The 17,450-nt window shown below is 43.1% G+C and overlaps 1 protein-coding gene across 1 annotated transcript; it reads left to right on the forward strand.

Moving 5' to 3' along the window:
* The first annotated feature begins 2,587 nt into the window (after positions 1 to 2,587).
* LOC102718537 (5'-3' exoribonuclease 4-like) lies at positions 2,588 to 17,442 on the forward strand. The gene is made up of 25 exons (XM_040521988.1): positions 2,588 to 2,891; positions 2,999 to 3,101; positions 3,185 to 3,261; positions 3,350 to 3,541; positions 3,653 to 3,772; positions 3,858 to 3,920; positions 4,040 to 4,174; positions 4,299 to 4,463; positions 4,573 to 4,650; positions 6,801 to 6,887; positions 7,065 to 7,136; positions 8,403 to 8,501; positions 9,244 to 9,314; positions 9,798 to 9,926; positions 10,025 to 10,101; positions 10,261 to 10,301; positions 10,393 to 10,467; positions 10,626 to 10,774; positions 10,875 to 10,979; positions 11,063 to 11,138; positions 11,570 to 11,646; positions 11,880 to 12,603; positions 14,786 to 14,915; positions 16,112 to 16,287; positions 16,534 to 17,442. The coding sequence occupies exons 1-25, from the start codon at positions 2,685 to 2,687 to the stop codon at positions 17,116 to 17,118; spliced, it is 3,813 nt and encodes a 1,270-aa protein (XP_040377922.1). The 5' UTR covers positions 2,588 to 2,684; the 3' UTR covers positions 17,119 to 17,442.
* Positions 17,443 to 17,450: the final 8 nt, after the last annotated feature.

Here is a 17,450-nt window from a genome sequence, read left to right on the forward strand (position 1 = left end):
AATAATAATGTATATTTTTGAAAAGACAAAGAGTTAAACGTGTATAAAAAAGTCAATATCATCAAATAGGGAGTATTTAGCCTCCAACTTGAAAAAGGGCGGAGCGGCCGGGCTCAAGTGATCTAAAAAATATCCAGAGCAACTCTCTCCCGTTTAGTCATTGATTTTCATTAATACGTTTGAGCATTCATTTTATTTATTAAAAATTTACATACTTAATTAATTATCTTTCTATGACTTATTTTGTTATTAAAGATATTTTATACATAACATATAATTTTTATATCAACATAAATTTTTGAATAAGAAGAGTGATCAAACTTATATTCATAAGTCAGTTATATCAAATTAAAAAAAATGAGAAAGTAAATTCCAAATTCCACTCTAAAGTTGAAATTCTAGTCCCTCAAATTCGATAATTCTTATCGTTTTAGACGACGACGTGGTCTTCTAAACCTATCTATAAATGTGATTTTATATTAAAGTATATATACACTTTATTAAAATACTCTATTATAACTCACATATACATTGTTGAACTGGTGTTTTAAACTAAATATTTAAAAGTTGTTAACAGTCAAGTTTTAAATGATTGACCATGTAACTGTCTAAAATAACGAGTACTGAAGGGAGTAGCAAACTACAAGCTTGTAACAGTATGCAATTTGAGGGACAGCATGTGTTTACCGTTTGTATTTTTAACCAAACTGAGACAACCTCCTGCTCTTCCTATCCCACCGGCTAAAGATGCAATAATGTATAACAGTTTGATGATATAATTCGTTTTTTCCTCGTTTAAGAAAAAAGAGATCAACGAAAGATAATGTGTCACGTTGGATAAGACCATTTATCTTTTCTACGGTGCAAAGTGGCTTCCGTGGTGTCTTTAGTTTTGCATATCAACCCGTATTTAATTTTTATTGTAGTTCACATGTTTTCTCAGTTTACGGAGAAATCCAAAATTTTACATTATACATTGACCCTACCCAAACATCACGCATTGCCTACCTTCCTCCTTATTGCGCCATCACCCTCACCCCCACCTTCCTCCCCGATTGCACCACCACCCTCACATCCCTCCTTCATCGCTATCACCCTCGCTGATGGATTTGCTTGCAGCGAAGGCCTCTATGTTAGATCTTCTCTGTCATGCAAACCAAGGCAGGGCCCGACGAGGTTACTGATGATGGTGCCTCCAACTTCATATCCTTCTTTAATAGATCGGGATGAGCTTGGGAGTTCAGACCCGAGCTTACCATTGTCTATTCCTTTGCATCCTAGTCACAACACTAGTCAAGGCGACGGGGTATATGACAATATGCCCTCTTCTCTTTCCCTCAATCCGTCGTGCTCATTTTCTCTAATCCTATATGTTGCACTGCTTTTTTCTTCAAAGTTGGCTTTGGTCAGCAACCGTCGCTGAGTGTCGCTCGGACAGGGGAGAGGACGGGAAAACCGTGTCGCAAAGGCACAACCTTGCCCATAAAGTGGCTTGGAGCCATTTCCCTGCTATGCTTGTGTCCTCAGTCTGTCAACAACCGGACGAAGACACTCCTCCCCTCTGCAAGCTATGTGCTCCTCTGCGGAGGCACGACGGAGCTTGAGCTAGAGCTATTGATCCGACATGACGAGCCAAAACCACTTCGCCATGTTCCCACGCGGTGCTTGCCCTAACTAGCCTTTCGACCTAGACCTGGCAATATTCTCGTTGAGGCTGGGTATTCGGCCATATAGGATCGAGGCCCTGAAATCTTTTGTGTCGGGGCGGGGGAGAAAATTTACCCGTAGGGAACCCACGAGGTTCCGGTTTTAATTTACATACGTGAAAAGAACAGAACACTGATATTTTTGGGGCTTTGGTTTTGATTTGATAATTGTTGAAGTTGTGTAGCTAAAATTTACAGTTTAAGAATTATGATTATATTTTAGTGTATTTTTGCTTATTTATTGATTGAAGAGTATTTACTCATTTTCGGAGTCATTCGAGTCAGGATCGAGGATCGTATTCCTGTGGATTTGATTCTTATGTAGTGTCTAGTGTGACTACGACTTAAGCAATCACACTAGGGCCATCTAAATAGCATCGAATGGTTAAGATTCATTTAGACATTGTTTATTGAAGATAAAACTTTGAATGTGTACTGTAGCAATGATACCGTAACACTTAATCTATGTCATTCAATGAGAAAAGGAATGGATGTGATTCTATGCCATCGTTAACTTATAGTCTTATTTACCACAGCATATAATCTCAATCCTCGGTGTCATTTTGGGTCGCCGTGGGTGGGTGGAATTCGGAGGCCGGGACAGTTCCGGTGCAACCCGGCCGCGACCGGTCACGCTGCCAAAGGCTATTTCAGCCCGATGGTGCAGTCGTGAATCGTGCCAGTACAACTCCTATCCAAGCACGCAGACGCAGGCACGCACGAGTCCGACTCCTAATCCCAAGCCGCGGCTGAGCCCAAACCCACCCCGAGCGCGCAGGCACAGGCACGCACGCGAGACGCGACGCTAGCCCATCGCCCTTCTTCTTCCTTCCTCCTCACAGCAGCCGCCCCTCCCCCCGTCTCGCCCACCTCCTCCAGATCGAACCGAGAGAGGACGCAAAGGCAGCCGCCGCCGCGCGCGAGGAGCTTCCGGAAGCGCCGCCCCAGAGGAGGAGGAGGAGCGAGAGGCGGTCGGAGATGGGAGTCCCGGCGTTCTACCGGTGGCTGGCGGATCGGTACCCGCAGACGGTGTCGGACGCGGTGGAGGAGGAGCCCGTGGAGCTCGAGCCGGGCGCCTTCGTCCCCGTCGACCTCCGCCGCCCCAATCCCAACGGCCTCGAGTTCGACAACCTCTACCTCGACATGAACGGCATCATCCACCCCTGCTTCCACCCCGAGGGCCGCGTACGATCTCTGATTCCCCACCCCTTTCCTGTATCTCCTCCTGTTCGAACTCCCCACCCTGCCATTTTTGCGCTCGATCTCATGGCTCTGAGCCCCTTCTCCTGCAGCCCGCGCCGACCACTTACGACGAGGTGTTCAAGTCGATTTTTGCCTACATTGACCACCTCTTCGGCCTCGTGCGCCCAAGGAAGCTCATTTACATGGCCATCGGTGAGCTGCTGTTGTTTTTTTCCTTGCTGCTTCTGCGGCATCATGCTAAGTTGGGACTTTGGATGCTCTGTCCACTTGTACAGACGGCGTTGCGCCAAGGGCGAAGATGAATCAGCAGCGCTCTAGACGTTTCCGGGCTGCTAAGGATGCGGCTGACGCGGTAAGGTTGCTGCTTTTGTGGTTGCGGTACCACCCGCCACCACCACTGCGCGTAACGGCGGTCATTCACATGTTGTCGCTTTGTTCAGGCAGCTGAGGAGGAAAGGTTGAGGAGGGAATTTGAGGCTGAGGGTAGGACTTTGGTTCAGAAAGAGAAGTCGGAAGCAATTGACTCAAATGTCATAACTCCTGGGACACAATTCATGTTTGTACTCTCGACAGCGCTTCAATACTATATACAGCTAAGATTGAATCACACACTTGGGTGGCAATCTGTCAAGGTGTTGAAAATGTTTACAATACTTGTTGTTTAGTTAGAACTGTAATATTAGTGCATTTCTAGACGTGTTCTATCATATTAAATGTGAACTGTTCTGGGTTTGTTTTTCAAGGTAATATTATCTGATTCGAACGTGCCTGGGGAGGGAGAGCACAAGATTATGTCATACATCCGCCTGCAGCGGAATCTCCCAGGGTTCGATCCAAATACACGCCATTGCTTATATGGCCTTGTAAGTTACTAGAAAATTACAAAGTAGCTGTTGGTCTGTTGTTTGCATTTCATCTGCCTTAAACACCGGCTGCCACATTCTTCAGGATGCTGATTTAATCATGCTTTCTCTGGCTACTCATGAGATCCACTTCTCCATTTTAAGAGAGGTAAAACTTCTAATGATTCTTTGCTGAAGGCTTTGACCTGTTTTGGAAAGTTATTTTTTCTGTCCTTTCTGGTACTTTAGGAGTACTTCCATAACTACATAATTCAACTGACTTTACAGGTGATTACCATGCCAGGGCAACATGAAAAATGCTTTCTGTGTGGTCAAGTTGGGCACTTGGCTGCTGAATGCAGAGGACCTGCCCAGGCTGATAAGAATATGGAGCTCCCTCCTATCCATAAGAAGAAGTATCAGGTATTCACACCAGCTTATGTTATGGTATATTTTTTGGGGAACATATCTGATAAAATCTGTAAGCTGTGACTCCTCACCTTTTACTGATGTTGATTTACCGAATAACTATCTACCTTTTTTACAGTTTCTTAACATCTGGGTTCTGCGTGAATACCTGGAGAAGGATTTGGAAATTGTAGATCCACCCTTCAAGATAAACTTTGAACGCGTTGTGGATGATTTTGTTTTTATGTGTTTCTTTGTTGGGAATGACTTTCTGCCTCACATGCCGACTTTAGAGATCCGCGAGGTCTGTTGATTTTACAGACCCCCCTTTAATATTTTCATAGGCTTCCATCTTTTTATCTATCGTTTATTTGGTTCTTTTAAGCCAAGCGATTGTCTGTTATGTTCTGTAGGGTGCCATTAATCTTCTCATGAATATTTATAGAAGGGAGTTCACATCAATGGGTGGTTACCTCACCGACGGGGGCGAGGTAAAGATTCTTTTTTCTCATTCTTGTGTGGTTCAAACTTCGAAACCCGTAAGAATGCATTACCTTTTGTTCTGTGCTTATAGAATGTTATAGATCTGTGCTCACTATAACTTGCATTATCTTAATTGTAATTTTATGATAAACCAATAGTTGATAATTGTTGTGTTGTTTCCATATTTTATCACTAATGTTAGGGCAGCCAACTAAGAATGTCCCTGATAGCTACGTATGATTATGCTGTATCATTACCATCGGTTCGGATGGTTTTTGGATTGCGAGTAGTTATGATAACTGAACCTAGCAAGATAGTCATTACGACCCAAGAAGTGGTGAGTACTTGGGCATGAATTTGGAAACCTCCTATTTGCCAATAGAAGTGTTGAATCTTTTTCGCGGCTCGATAGAGAATTTGATAAGCCAATGATTTTTTTGTCTTCCATAATACGGTTAACCACCATGTTAACTAATCGATTACGAAAAATTGGATTGGATTTTGCAGTTATTTTTTCTGCAGTGAAAGAGGTTCAAGAATCCATTTTCTTTTTATAAGGGCTAATTTTTTTTCCAAACCATACCGCGGCTTACCGAAGCCGCACCCCAGCAGTTCGAGCCATTATCTTGACTATAATCATGATAACACGAACACTGATCATTACTTCATAGGATACTAGGCTATAGTGTTATCATTCTTTAAGATGAATGGTGTCAATTATTGAAGAATGTAATGCCGGAATTTATGTTGTCTAGTTTGGTGGGCTAGAAAATTCATAGACTCTGAGTGAAGTGACTTGAGATGACTGCACTCTAACTAGACTGATAATCGAAGTGAATCTTATTACCTCATTTATAGTCTTCTGTCTAGATCAGTTCAATTTTCATATCATATTTAAGAACATAATATAACTTGACGGTCCAGCAACAAAGAGGTGCTAGCTGAAGCTCATAGTCTGGGTTAGATAGCTGTTTGCGCTGTCAGTATTGGTGGCCTAGCTTTGCATTGAACGATGTCAGTTAGAATTAGCTATCTAGCTTGGAGATTGACAGGAGGCTTCTATCATTAACAGCAGCAAGTCAGTAAAGCAAGAAATAATAGGGTCGTCACCTAGGCACCCCTCTTCTCAGGTGTAGCTCCTTTGTTCCCCTGCACATCATATTTCCCCTTGCGCATCTGTTGCCACTTCTTCCCTTTCAGCATCACTTCTCTAGGACCACATCCACAGAACTCCTTACTGAAGGGATGTGGTTATCATAATTTAAATATGGTTGTGTTATCATTATTTATGCAGGAGTTTCTGTATGAACCATGGACATATTTAGGATATAGACAAAGTTATGCTACTTTAACCAAAAAAATGTTGGGCTTTATCTTGTTTAACAAATATGCAGGAGTTTCTGTATGAACCATGGACATATTTAGGATGTAGACAAAGTTATGCTACTTTAACCCAAAAAATGTTGGGCATTATCTTGTTTAACAATTATGTCGTGCTATAGTTCATTAGGACACCGTGGACCATCTCTGGTAGTCTGGTTAGATTTCCTTGTTTGGCTTGGCTTCCCCCCTTGCTACATTCCAACGGGAGCATATTGGTTTTACCTGGAGATATACATGTTTTTCACTTCGAGCACTGACATCTTGTCTTGGTGGTATGACATAACAATATGCCCAAACTAGTTGTTTGTTTGATTTGTATGGTAACATCATCACTCTTTGCCCATATAAATTCCTTATGGATACCACATCATCAAAAACCATCCTAGTTTAGACCCAAGTGATGAAATGTGAACATTGTTTAGAGTTGAGGGACCGGTGGTGAATATTTAAAGGACCAAATTTGGACTTTTACAGCCAATTTTGTGTAGCTTGAACGCACTGTTCTTGTTGCAATAGTGGCATATTCTGGACAGCATGGCATGCATTTTAAGCTAGCTTGCTATTCCGTTGCAGGTGTAATTCTAAGTGGGAGAATTTTCCAAGTTTTCATCTGTTCTGATCTAATTGTCTTGGCTTCAGAAGGAGCCAGAGTTGTGTTTAACATGCACTTATAAGCATAAAGCAACAAATGCCCTTTTACTGCAGAATACATGTACTATCTTTTTGCTTGAGGGCGATTGCCTGACATCATGACATTTTATCTTTTTCAATAAAGGTTTTGTTGGAGCGAGTGGAGCATTTCATTCAATCTGTTGCTGTCCATGAAGAACAAATTTTCCGGAAGCGTGCATGTATTCAGCAGGTATTTTACAATACCTTCTCTAACCAGTGTCTTCTTGGTTCTTTAGTCCTATAAATTCGTCATGTATGCAATGCACACAGACCTATCTATCTCCAACTAACTGACTAAGTCAGTCTTTTGGTAGTGCTACTGCTACATCAGGATACACGCTTATGAGTTATGACTGCTATGCTGCAGGCTATCCAGAACAATGAGGAGAGGAATAAAGTGAAGACAGAGAACTCTGAGGATAATCAATATGTGGACAAGGTTACTTTTCTCTTATAGAATCGTCATGTTGGCAATATATGATAATTAGATGTCATACAATTAAGTTGTGCTACAGCGGCCAGTATTTCTTAGAGGATCCCTGTTTGTACTGATTTTGTTATCATCTTCTATTAATACTTCCAACCCTCTTATTTCCTTCTTACACTGCGCCACTGCTACAGAGCATGACCTACTGTCACTATCAAGTATTAAAAAAATGACTACAAATCTATTTGAAAATGTAGCCATACCATGTTAACTTCTGTTTTCTAGGCAGGTTTCAAGACTTTAGGTTTCCCATGCAAACCAGTTAAAACTTACAAACTTTACCCACATGACATAATCACATAGGCATATTGACGCACAAAAGATACATAATGAAGCCTGTAGCTCCAACCTCATGGGCTAATGTCCTGTGGTTCATGTATTAGTGGCTATAGTAGTGTTTAGGGAGTATGTCTTCTTCAACCAGTTGCCAGATACTACCTATTTATTAGTTAGTCACAAATAATTGTTTTAAGTTTTGGGTCAGTGGCTAAGCAACCAGTTAATTGTGTAGCTAAGAAAATCATAAAGTTCTCTTGAAAACTTGCACACAAAGAATGTATGAATCCAGATATCTTTCACTTTCATGTTAGTTTCTTCTGTTTTTGTAGTTTTACATTCTGTGTAGTGTGGATACTCAAGATGCACTTTTGAAATGTAAATTTCTTTATTGGTTACTCGGACCTTTTATGTTGAACAATAGCTTGCTGTATCAATAAGAGATTCTATAAATGTTACATAAATAATCTCCATCGTCATGAAGCATGGTACTGCCCAGGGCAGAATTGTCTGGGCATTATGTCGAGGTCCTAGCATTCTCAAGATGGTTTCTATGGGCCTATCCGCCTGTGTGTTTTCTTTTCCTTTTGAGAACCACTGTGTTGCTTTTGATATTGTTACTCTGTGTTGCTTGGTCATTACTCATTAGCATCTTTCCCTATTTACAAAGGTTCACCAATTGTCAGTTATAACACACCATTATGTGGAGCATTTTAGCCTTCTAACATGTTCTTTTGTCTACGCAATTTCGTGTATATTTCATGTCGTCTTTGTATATATGATTTAAGTATTTTATACTATATTTAATACTTTGTTTTGTTCTCATAACTGTTAGCTCCAAAGCATTTTTGTTTTCTGCTGGTAATGGGTTGGAAACTTTTAAATTGTCTCTTGTTACTTGTAAGTCTTGCCTAATGATTCTGTTTCACTGACATCCTTCAGGTAAAATTAGGAGAACCAGGATACAGGGAGAGGTACTATGCTGAGAAGTTTAAAGAAGAGGCAGAATTGAAACCCATTGATCAAGTTCAGAGAGATGTTGTGAGTTTTCTTGCTAGGCACACTTTTAGTTGGTTGAATGGCAATACTTCTGACTGTAATGATAAGCATTACCATCTAACATCAGCTTCTGACATGCTTCTTTTGTATTTTGTATTTGTCATGCGTAAATATGCCTAAATTTTACATTCTAAAATCAAAATGATTCAACACAGTACTCTATTACGCAGAATATCATGACTAATTAATGGTGCCTTCTTTTGGTCTTGCAACAACAAACTAAGTTGTTCTAGTTGACTGCAATTTTGCAACAATCTACCCTCTCTATTGGCAATGGTGCTAGCCATATTGGCCAATATATATTGATAAAAAGAAGGATTGCACTATGCTTAGAACCAAATTGAACTTTATCTCTAATGTTCTCAAATTGAATTTGCTGTTGTTATTTATGTAAGAATACAAATTGATTTTTGGCAGATAAGATATTTAACTTTATATAGGTCGCATTCTCCTGCCTGCTGATTTGCATGCCAACTTTTCTGATGTTCAATGATCATGCTTCAGATATTGGGCGTTAGCCATAGCAAATCACTGCAACCTTTTGTTTTTGTTTTTTGGCAATCAATGAGTTCACCTTTTTTAAGAACATCTAGACTTGTACTAATTGTATTAACGTGTGCATATCCAGTAGCATATGCTGAATGTAACCTGATATCAACCATGAATTCACCTATCTTTTTATTTGGTCATGATGCGCTTGGATTATCTTCAATCGAGGTTTCAGGTCCAGAGATATGTGGAAGGTCTTTGCTGGGTTATGAGATACTATTATCAAGGTGTTTGCTCATGGCAGTGGTAAGAGAACACCACCTGATCTTTTCTGTAGTGTCTTTCACTGTTACTGATTGAAAAATTTCCATTGTCTTATGATGTGGCTAACTAAAGTTGCTAACTGCTCACACGTACTCAAGCAACCTATTTATTGATTTTATAATTGAAATATAGTGACTGCAGGAATAAATATTAGATCTTCTAGAACTAAATCATTGACATTTGACCATATGATGCACTGTGATTTTCTTTTTTGTGAATAAGGTAGTTCCAGTATTCTTCAATCCTGAATCTAAGTGGTACTCTGGTTGACGTTGTCACGAACTTCTGTTCTTTGTGCTGTACTGCTGTGGAATAGTCAGTATGTCCAACAGATAGATATAATTCTAGTAGTATGGTGATCATTTTGCTTACCTGATGCTTGTGACAGAAAATATATAAAGCTTCTCACTAGCATTTTCTTCTATTTGGTATCTATCAACTCCAGTTTCTTTTTGTCCACGGCAGGTTTTATCCATACCATTATGCACCTTTTGCATCAGACCTGAAATGCTTGGCTGATTTGGAGATTACCTTTTTCTTGGGTCAACCTTTCAAACCATTTGATCAACTAATGGGGACACTACCAGCTGCTAGGTTTGTTAACGTTTGCTAGTGAATCTGGCCCATGTTTGGATAGTAGGAGTGACAAATATTGCAAGCTGTAAGCTCAACCATCATTTATTTTGCTGCAGTTCCAATGCATTGCCAAAGCATTATGGGGATTTGATGAATGATCCAAATTCACCATTGAAGTCTTTCTATCCCAAAGGTATCAATCTCTTTTTTAATGAAGAGTGAAATGTTTAAATCTACAAGAGATTTCAATGTAAAGAAGATGTGGGTTTCTTCTCTTAGGTCCAAGGGTTGCAGTTCATGCTTGTAAATCTTGCGACATTTGTTCCATTATATCTTGTTATTGCAATTGCAGATTTTGAGGTAGACATGAACGGAAAACGTTTTGCGTGGCAGGTACTGCATTGAATGGACCAATCATTTTTACTCCAGATTACTGGTTTAAATATTCTTTGAAGGTTCATTTATATTCTTTTATTCTTTCCAGGGTATTGCAAAATTGCCTTTTATCGACGAAAGGCGTCTGCTTGCGGAGACACAGAAGCTGGAAGAGACATTGACAGTATGTAGTTTTTAGGATCATTTTACATGAATGCTCTAGATTTCTCATTTTTACCTGACCTGTATATTTGGACCCTTCTCTGATAACTTTCTAGGCTTCTGTCTTCATATATGGATTTCAGTTGTTCAGTTTGTTTATATTGTCATTATCGTTGTCAGAATGAAGAGAGATTCAGGAATAGGACAATGCTTGACATACTTTACGTACGGGAAACTCATCCATTGGCTGCCCAGATGGCATTTCTGTATCAGATGTGCTCTCAATCACCAGATGCTTCCTATATTATTCCCATCGACCCTGCTGCTAGGTCTGTGGAAGTGCAGAATAAATTAAGCTCAGCCTTTGTCTTGGTGACCACATCCTCTTGATAATTATTTACAGTGTTAGAATATCTACCCTGCTTGCAGTGGCAGAATGAATGGATTTCTTTGTTTATCTGAAAGGAACTGTTACAGCATCACAGTAACATCTCCAGTTAAGGGGTTCAATGGCATTGCCCGCAACAGAGTTCTGTAAGTACCTCAAAGCATATCGTAGGTCAGCCACCAGTCCCCACTAAATCTTAAAGTGCTGTATGTTCTTATTATTATTTCAGGAATGCGACCTATCTTAACCCTCAGTATCACAAACACATCCCTGAGCCTCCTGAGGGTGTCATTATACCAGCAAAGGTACTCCTAATCCTCTATGCAAGCTGCGTAACTGATAAAACTTAATCATTTCTAGTTCAGCGTTGTTCATATAACTTGATTTTTAATAATATTAAGTGCAAAATTATTGTATTTCATACTTGAAAAAATACTCTTTATGGAAGAAAACTGTTGATGCTATTTTTGTGAAACCAATCAAAGTATTTCTTATGAATTATTTGTAGATAAAGTTTGGCTGCATGCAACAAACCATACCAACATGTCCTGACGGTTTTTATACTTTTCTTGTCCTTGGATTATATACGATTCTCCACCCTTTCATATTTTCAACTATGTTTTCAGAAAAGTACAGTTGAATTACTCTCTCTCTCTCTCTCTCTCTCTCTACTGATTGAAGAGATTGACTTTGACAGTTTTGAGATAAAATTTATGGTCCAACATTGTGTGTGTAGATTTTGAAGCCTGGTGATTTCAAGCCATTTCCTGTTTTGTGGCATGAAGATAATAGTCGGCGACAACAAAGAGAAAGGTGTGGTTTTAATTTCCTATATCATTGGTGGAACCGCTTCATTTGTACTACAAAGAAATAGAAAGTGTTATTTCAAACACTGCACATGGATTTGCATTTGCTATTTCAGTTCAGATAGGTTAATTGGTGTTTTGGAAGAGTACTTCACTATGGCCAGCATATTTTTCTTTAGATGTAGCCTGACCAATCTGATGGTATAATTTCTCTCACCACAATTGTTTTTCTGATTGCAGGCCTCAGGTTTCTGGAGCTCTGTCAGGCTCTGTCTTAGGAGAAGCTGCACATCGCCTGGTGAAAAACTCGCTGCAGATAAAATCTGGCTACTCTGCCGGGCTGCTTGACATGCCATACAGGGGTGCCCCCCATGGTCCTGGACACAGACCTAGGCCTGCTGGACCATTGGGATATGAGAGGGGCTTTGTTGATAATTCATACCATAGAAACATGTCCAGAAGCGTTCCAAATTCTCATCCTCAGTTCTTCGGTGACGCTCAAGCCAACAGACAGAATGTGAGGATACTGGAACGGCCAAACCCTCGAAACAACGACACTGCCATCCATTCAGGGATGTCAAAGCTAACACTCCAAGATGGCCCAAGGATGCACCAAAACAACAGGATGCAGAACTCCGGATTTTCACCTAATCAGACACATCCCCATCAGTATGCAGGATTCCCACCCCAGCGGCCAATGCAGAACGCCGGTTTTACGCCACAACGACCTGCGCAAAATTCAGGATTTCCACAGCAGAGGCCTGTCCAAATAGGACTGCCGCATCAGCCAGCAGTTAATGGGGTTCAACCGCCGTTACCCCCCAGTGCATGGATTGGCAGGCCAATAAGTGGAGTTCCAGCAGGAGTACCTGCCAAGCAGGATCTTAGGATGGCCATGGACAGGCAGCCTAAGCAAGATAACTCGAGATCACAGCATGACAAGAGGCAGCAGGTTACCAAGGTAGTATACCGTGTCAAAGGTCAAGGTCCTAATGGCCTCGCTGAGTGAAAAGTAACCATGACCATGAATCATCTGCAGCCTAACTGGTTTGCTCAATTGCCTTCATGAAAACTGTGTACCATGTCTCTCATCTGATTGCTGCTACCGGGAGGTGCAGATGCAACACTGCAAGTCTGCAGTTTCCTACTCAAAGCAGCCATAGGATTACTTTATTTCGCCACCCCAGTCAATTTACATTCCATTATTGAAATTGTTGTATAACATTGAAAGGAGTTGAGTTTGGTTAAATTATGTTTTAGGACGGGGGCTTAGATTATATAAAAAAAACTTGCATAGTTAGGAGAAATCATGAGCAATAGGCAACCACCGCCACTGTAAATCTGTAAGCTAGGTCAACTCTGATCAACGCTGACACTGCCTCCCTGGTTACTAACTACTGTTGTTGGGTAATCTCTTTGGTGATGAATAAATCATCCGTCATGTTTCTTACCTGTGGATACATGCTCAAGTGCTCAACCATACCCTGCAGTGAATTGTTACTTGGGCACTAATGTCTCTGATGATGAAACCATGCCACTAGTAAAGCACTGACAGGTGGGCCACGGCCAAGTGAGAATTAACTAGTGATATTTTACACTGAGATGACTTAATTAACCCACTAAACAAGAAAAGATAATCATGATTGGTAGTGCCAGTCGTAGGGGCACTTTGACTGCTGCGGGCTGTCTGAAGAAGCAAAACATCCCGAATCACCTTCGCGTGCTGCACAAAGCTATGCTCCCTCAGACACATAACAAACAAATCTTTTGATTTCTGTGTCAGTGTTAGATCATCTGTTTTATTTAATTTTTTTAAAAAAATTAAAAAATAATTTCACATAAAGTAATATTTATGATTTATCATCTAATGACAATTAAAATATTAATCATAATTTTGTTAAGTAGATGAATAATTAAATATTATAGATAAAAAAAAAAGAAATATTGGTTTGTTTGGGACCGAGCGAACACTCCCACTATTCTACTGATCTACTCCCTCCCGCAGCACGCCTCCAGCCTTCCCGCCAACCCTACGCCCACCCGCCGCGATCCCACCCGCTCCCACACCCTGCCGCTGACGGGTGGGCCCGTGCCGCGCCCCTCCCGCACGCGGCGTCGACAAATCCGTAGCTATAGACCAAGCGCGGCCATCTTTCCCGCGGCCACCCCCTCGCCGTACTGGCGCTAGCGGCCACGCGTCGCCTCCCCATTGGCTGCGGGAGGCTGGCCCACCTCCTCCTCTCCCTCGCTTTATTCCCACCCCTCGTTGCCTCGCTCGCTTTCCCCTTCTCTCTCTCTCTCGCTTCGCTTTCCTCCCCCACCCAAATCCCAAACCCCTCGAGCTCTAGGGTTTCGCGTATCGAGCGGAGGGGGCTAGGGTTTGTGTGGGGGGGGCCGCGATGGCGGCGGAGGCGGAGGCGGCGGCGAGCGCGGCGGCGGTGAGGGATGGGTTCGCGGAGCTGGAGCGGCAGCAGCAGCTGCTGGCGACGTGCACGCGGCTGTACCAGCAGCTGACGGAGCACTTCGGCTCGCTGGAGCGCCGGCTCGCCGCGCGCTCCGAGACGCTCCGCGCGAAGCGCCGCTTCCTCGACGTGCGCACCTCCCGCAGGCTCGAGGCGCTCCGCCGCCGGGAGGGCTCCATCGACGGCTCCGTCTCGCTCGCGCTCTCCCAGCTCGATTCTCTCGGTAAGAGCGCGGCGGGGACGGCCGGCTCAGGCTCCGACGCCGCCGCTGGAATCGCAGAGGAGCTCAGGTCGCTCTGCGCCAGCATGGACTCGGCGGGGTTCTTCACCTTCGTGGTGGCGAGGCGCAAGGAGGTGGACGCGCTCCGCGCCGAGCTGCCCGACGCACTCAAGCGCTGCGTCGATCCGGCGAGGTTCGTCATGGACGCCGTCTCCGATGTTTTCCCCGTCGACAAGCGGGCGGTGAGGTCCCCCACCGACCTGGCGTGGGCGTGCGTGCTGATACTGGAGGCGGTGGTGCCGGCGCTGGCCGATCCGGACCCGGAGATCGGGGTGGCGCGCCCGATGGTGCCGCAGGCGGCGCGCGAGAGGGCGCGCGGGATGGCGAGGGAGTGGAAGGACGCTGCCGAGAGGAAGGGCGGAGTGGAGGGCGCCAAGCCACCGGATGCGCACGCGTTCCTGCAGCACGTCGCGACCTTCGCGGTGGCAGAGAAGGAGGACAAGGAGCTCTACAGGAGGATCGTCGTGAGCTTCTCGTGGCGGAGGCAGATGCCGCGCCTCGCTATCACGCTTGGCCTCGAGGATGAAATGAATGGTAATTTCTTTGTGTTCTCATCTCCCTAGATTTTTTTTGTAGATGCTTACTTCAAGTACTGAAATTATGAGCCGACTTTTTAGGTGATTTGGAATTTCGGAGCCTAGAATCGTTTGAGTTGGCATCAATGGCATAGATCTAGCGTACAGTAGTCACGGAAAAGTTCATCATTTGTTCAGGCTTTCAGGGAATAGCTTATCAGAGAAGCAGTACAGATTTAGATTCCTGGTGGAAGTCCATTTGATGTGGTACCGTGAGGGGTGTTCCTGTTATTGCTGGGAAAGTGATTAGGGTATGTATAGTTACATTAAGTGAGTGTGTCCTTTGCCGGGATGTGCTGTCACTATCCTAGACAAGTGCTGGAAAATGTTACAGTCTTTACCAAGTGAGGATGGCCTGCACAAGGACCACTTTGACTGTTGCGTTGGTCATCAAGATTAGTGGTGCTTGTCCTGTCCTCATGGGCCACCGAGTGCCATCCTGTAGATTCGTTTTGATTATTATGCATATCCTTGCGTTCTATGGTATGATCTCTTTGTTGGATGAGCTTTATAAGCATCAATATTGACATTTCATCTAGGTTCCCCTTTTTCCTTTGCCATATTCAAGGATAAGTAGCCTTTTTTTTCTTTTCTTTTCTTTAATCAAAGATGTGTAGAAATTTGTTCCGACATGAAACAGTTATTGTTTTGCATCAATTGGGCCAGCCTTTTCGAATGTTGCAATACCACCCCCAATGTTCTATTTCAGCTCTTTGCTGCAGCAAAGTACTAATCAGTATCTGATTCATCTACTGTGTGTTGTACTACCACAAGCCTACAATTATTGGGTTGGGTTAATAGTTTTGGTTGGTCCGTAAGTAACGGTGCCCCATTGCTTTGTGCTTTGAATGGACCGATTACTATATGTTCTTATTTCTGTTTCTTGCTGTCGTAAAATATTCCATTTATGGTTTGGTTTCACATCCTCTACCATTTTGGGAATGGCATTATAGACGCTGACATGCTCTAGGAGAGTGAAACCATTATGTCAGTGGCTGTAATGGCACTACCATAATGGTAGAGGATACATACCTCATGTATGGCCTAATTTGGTCAATCATATTTCTGAAGAAATAGTCCCCATATATACACCTTGTTTATTTATTTTGTCCTGGCTTAAGCTGTCCTTTTCTAATTTGATTGCTATGTTTCCAGATATCATTGAAGAGCTTATCACTAAGGGGCAGCAACTTGATGCCGTGAACTTTGCATATGAAGCTGGTCTTCATGAAAAATTCCCTGCGGCCCCTCTTTTAAAAGCCTACCTTGAGGACTCAAAGAAGATACCCTCAAATTCAGATAACCTGAGTACTAGCACTGGCCAATCTGGGGTAAGTAAAATGGTTCTATAATCATCTTAAGTCTAATGCCGAATTCCTGATGTAAAGTTTATGTGGTATGTTCCTGGAGCATTCTGAAAGATGCTGATCAGTGCTTCTTTGTTCTATCATACTGCTGTGCCCCTGATTGCTTACTAGCAAAGCATTTGATCTGTGTAGCCTCCAGAAATGATGTCTTGAAGTTCCACACTTGCATTTTGTACCAAAATAGATGCACTAATGCTACTTCTCTTGCAGACCAATGCGAATAAGAAGGAACAGTCCGCACTCCGGGCTGTTATAAAGTGTGTTGAGGACCGCAAACTTGAAGCTGAGTTTCCATTGGAGGATCTTTGTGAGCGGCTGGAAGAACTGGAGAAGGCCAAGACAGAGAAGAAAAAAGCAGCATCAAGCAGTTCCAGCGGTGCAAGCTCTGGTCCAGCCAACAAGCGCATCCGGGCAAGCAATGGAGGACCTATGCCCCCTGCTAAGGCAGGTCGTCACACCGACTACACCGGTACACCATCTTCGCCCGCCACCACAACCACCACCACAGCCGCCACATTCGTTCGCTCCCCATCCCATGCCTCCTACGGTACAGCATCTCCTTACTCTTATGATAGGCCGGCTGCACACCCCCTCTACTGTGGCCAGAACACACTGGCAATGAGGGAGCCTTATGCATACCACCACCCAGTTGAGGTATCCACCATCGGCCTCAGCATGTCATACCCATCCCCTCCCATGACCTACCCTGCCTATGGTGGATACAGCAATGGCCTGGCAGGCTACAGCAATGCAATGGCCCCAGCCTTTCACCACCACCAGGCTTACTACCGGTAGGATCAGTCGAAGACGATGAAATGACAAGAGCTGAATTGCTGATGGCCCTGTTTTGTAGTGACTGACTACAACGGTAGGTGGGGGTGGGGGTGTGTTCCTTTTAATACTAGATGCTTGTGTTAGTTCTGCACGTTATTAGCTCTCGCTACTCGGCACTACCGGAAAACTGGATGTAAATTATGGATGTGTTGTCCTTGGACCTCGTCATCTTGTGTTGTAATATCAGTCTAAACCACTCCAAAACCGCAAAAAAAAATTCGGCATGTAATCTTCAAGTGCTGAACTATCTCGGATTAATTAATGACTTATCTTATGTTAGATATAGCTCACGC

The sequence above is a fragment of the Oryza brachyantha genome, chromosome 3 (assembly GCF_000231095.2).
Source record: "Oryza brachyantha chromosome 3, ObraRS2, whole genome shotgun sequence".
Lineage (NCBI taxonomy): Eukaryota > Viridiplantae > Streptophyta > Magnoliopsida > Poales > Poaceae > Oryza > Oryza brachyantha.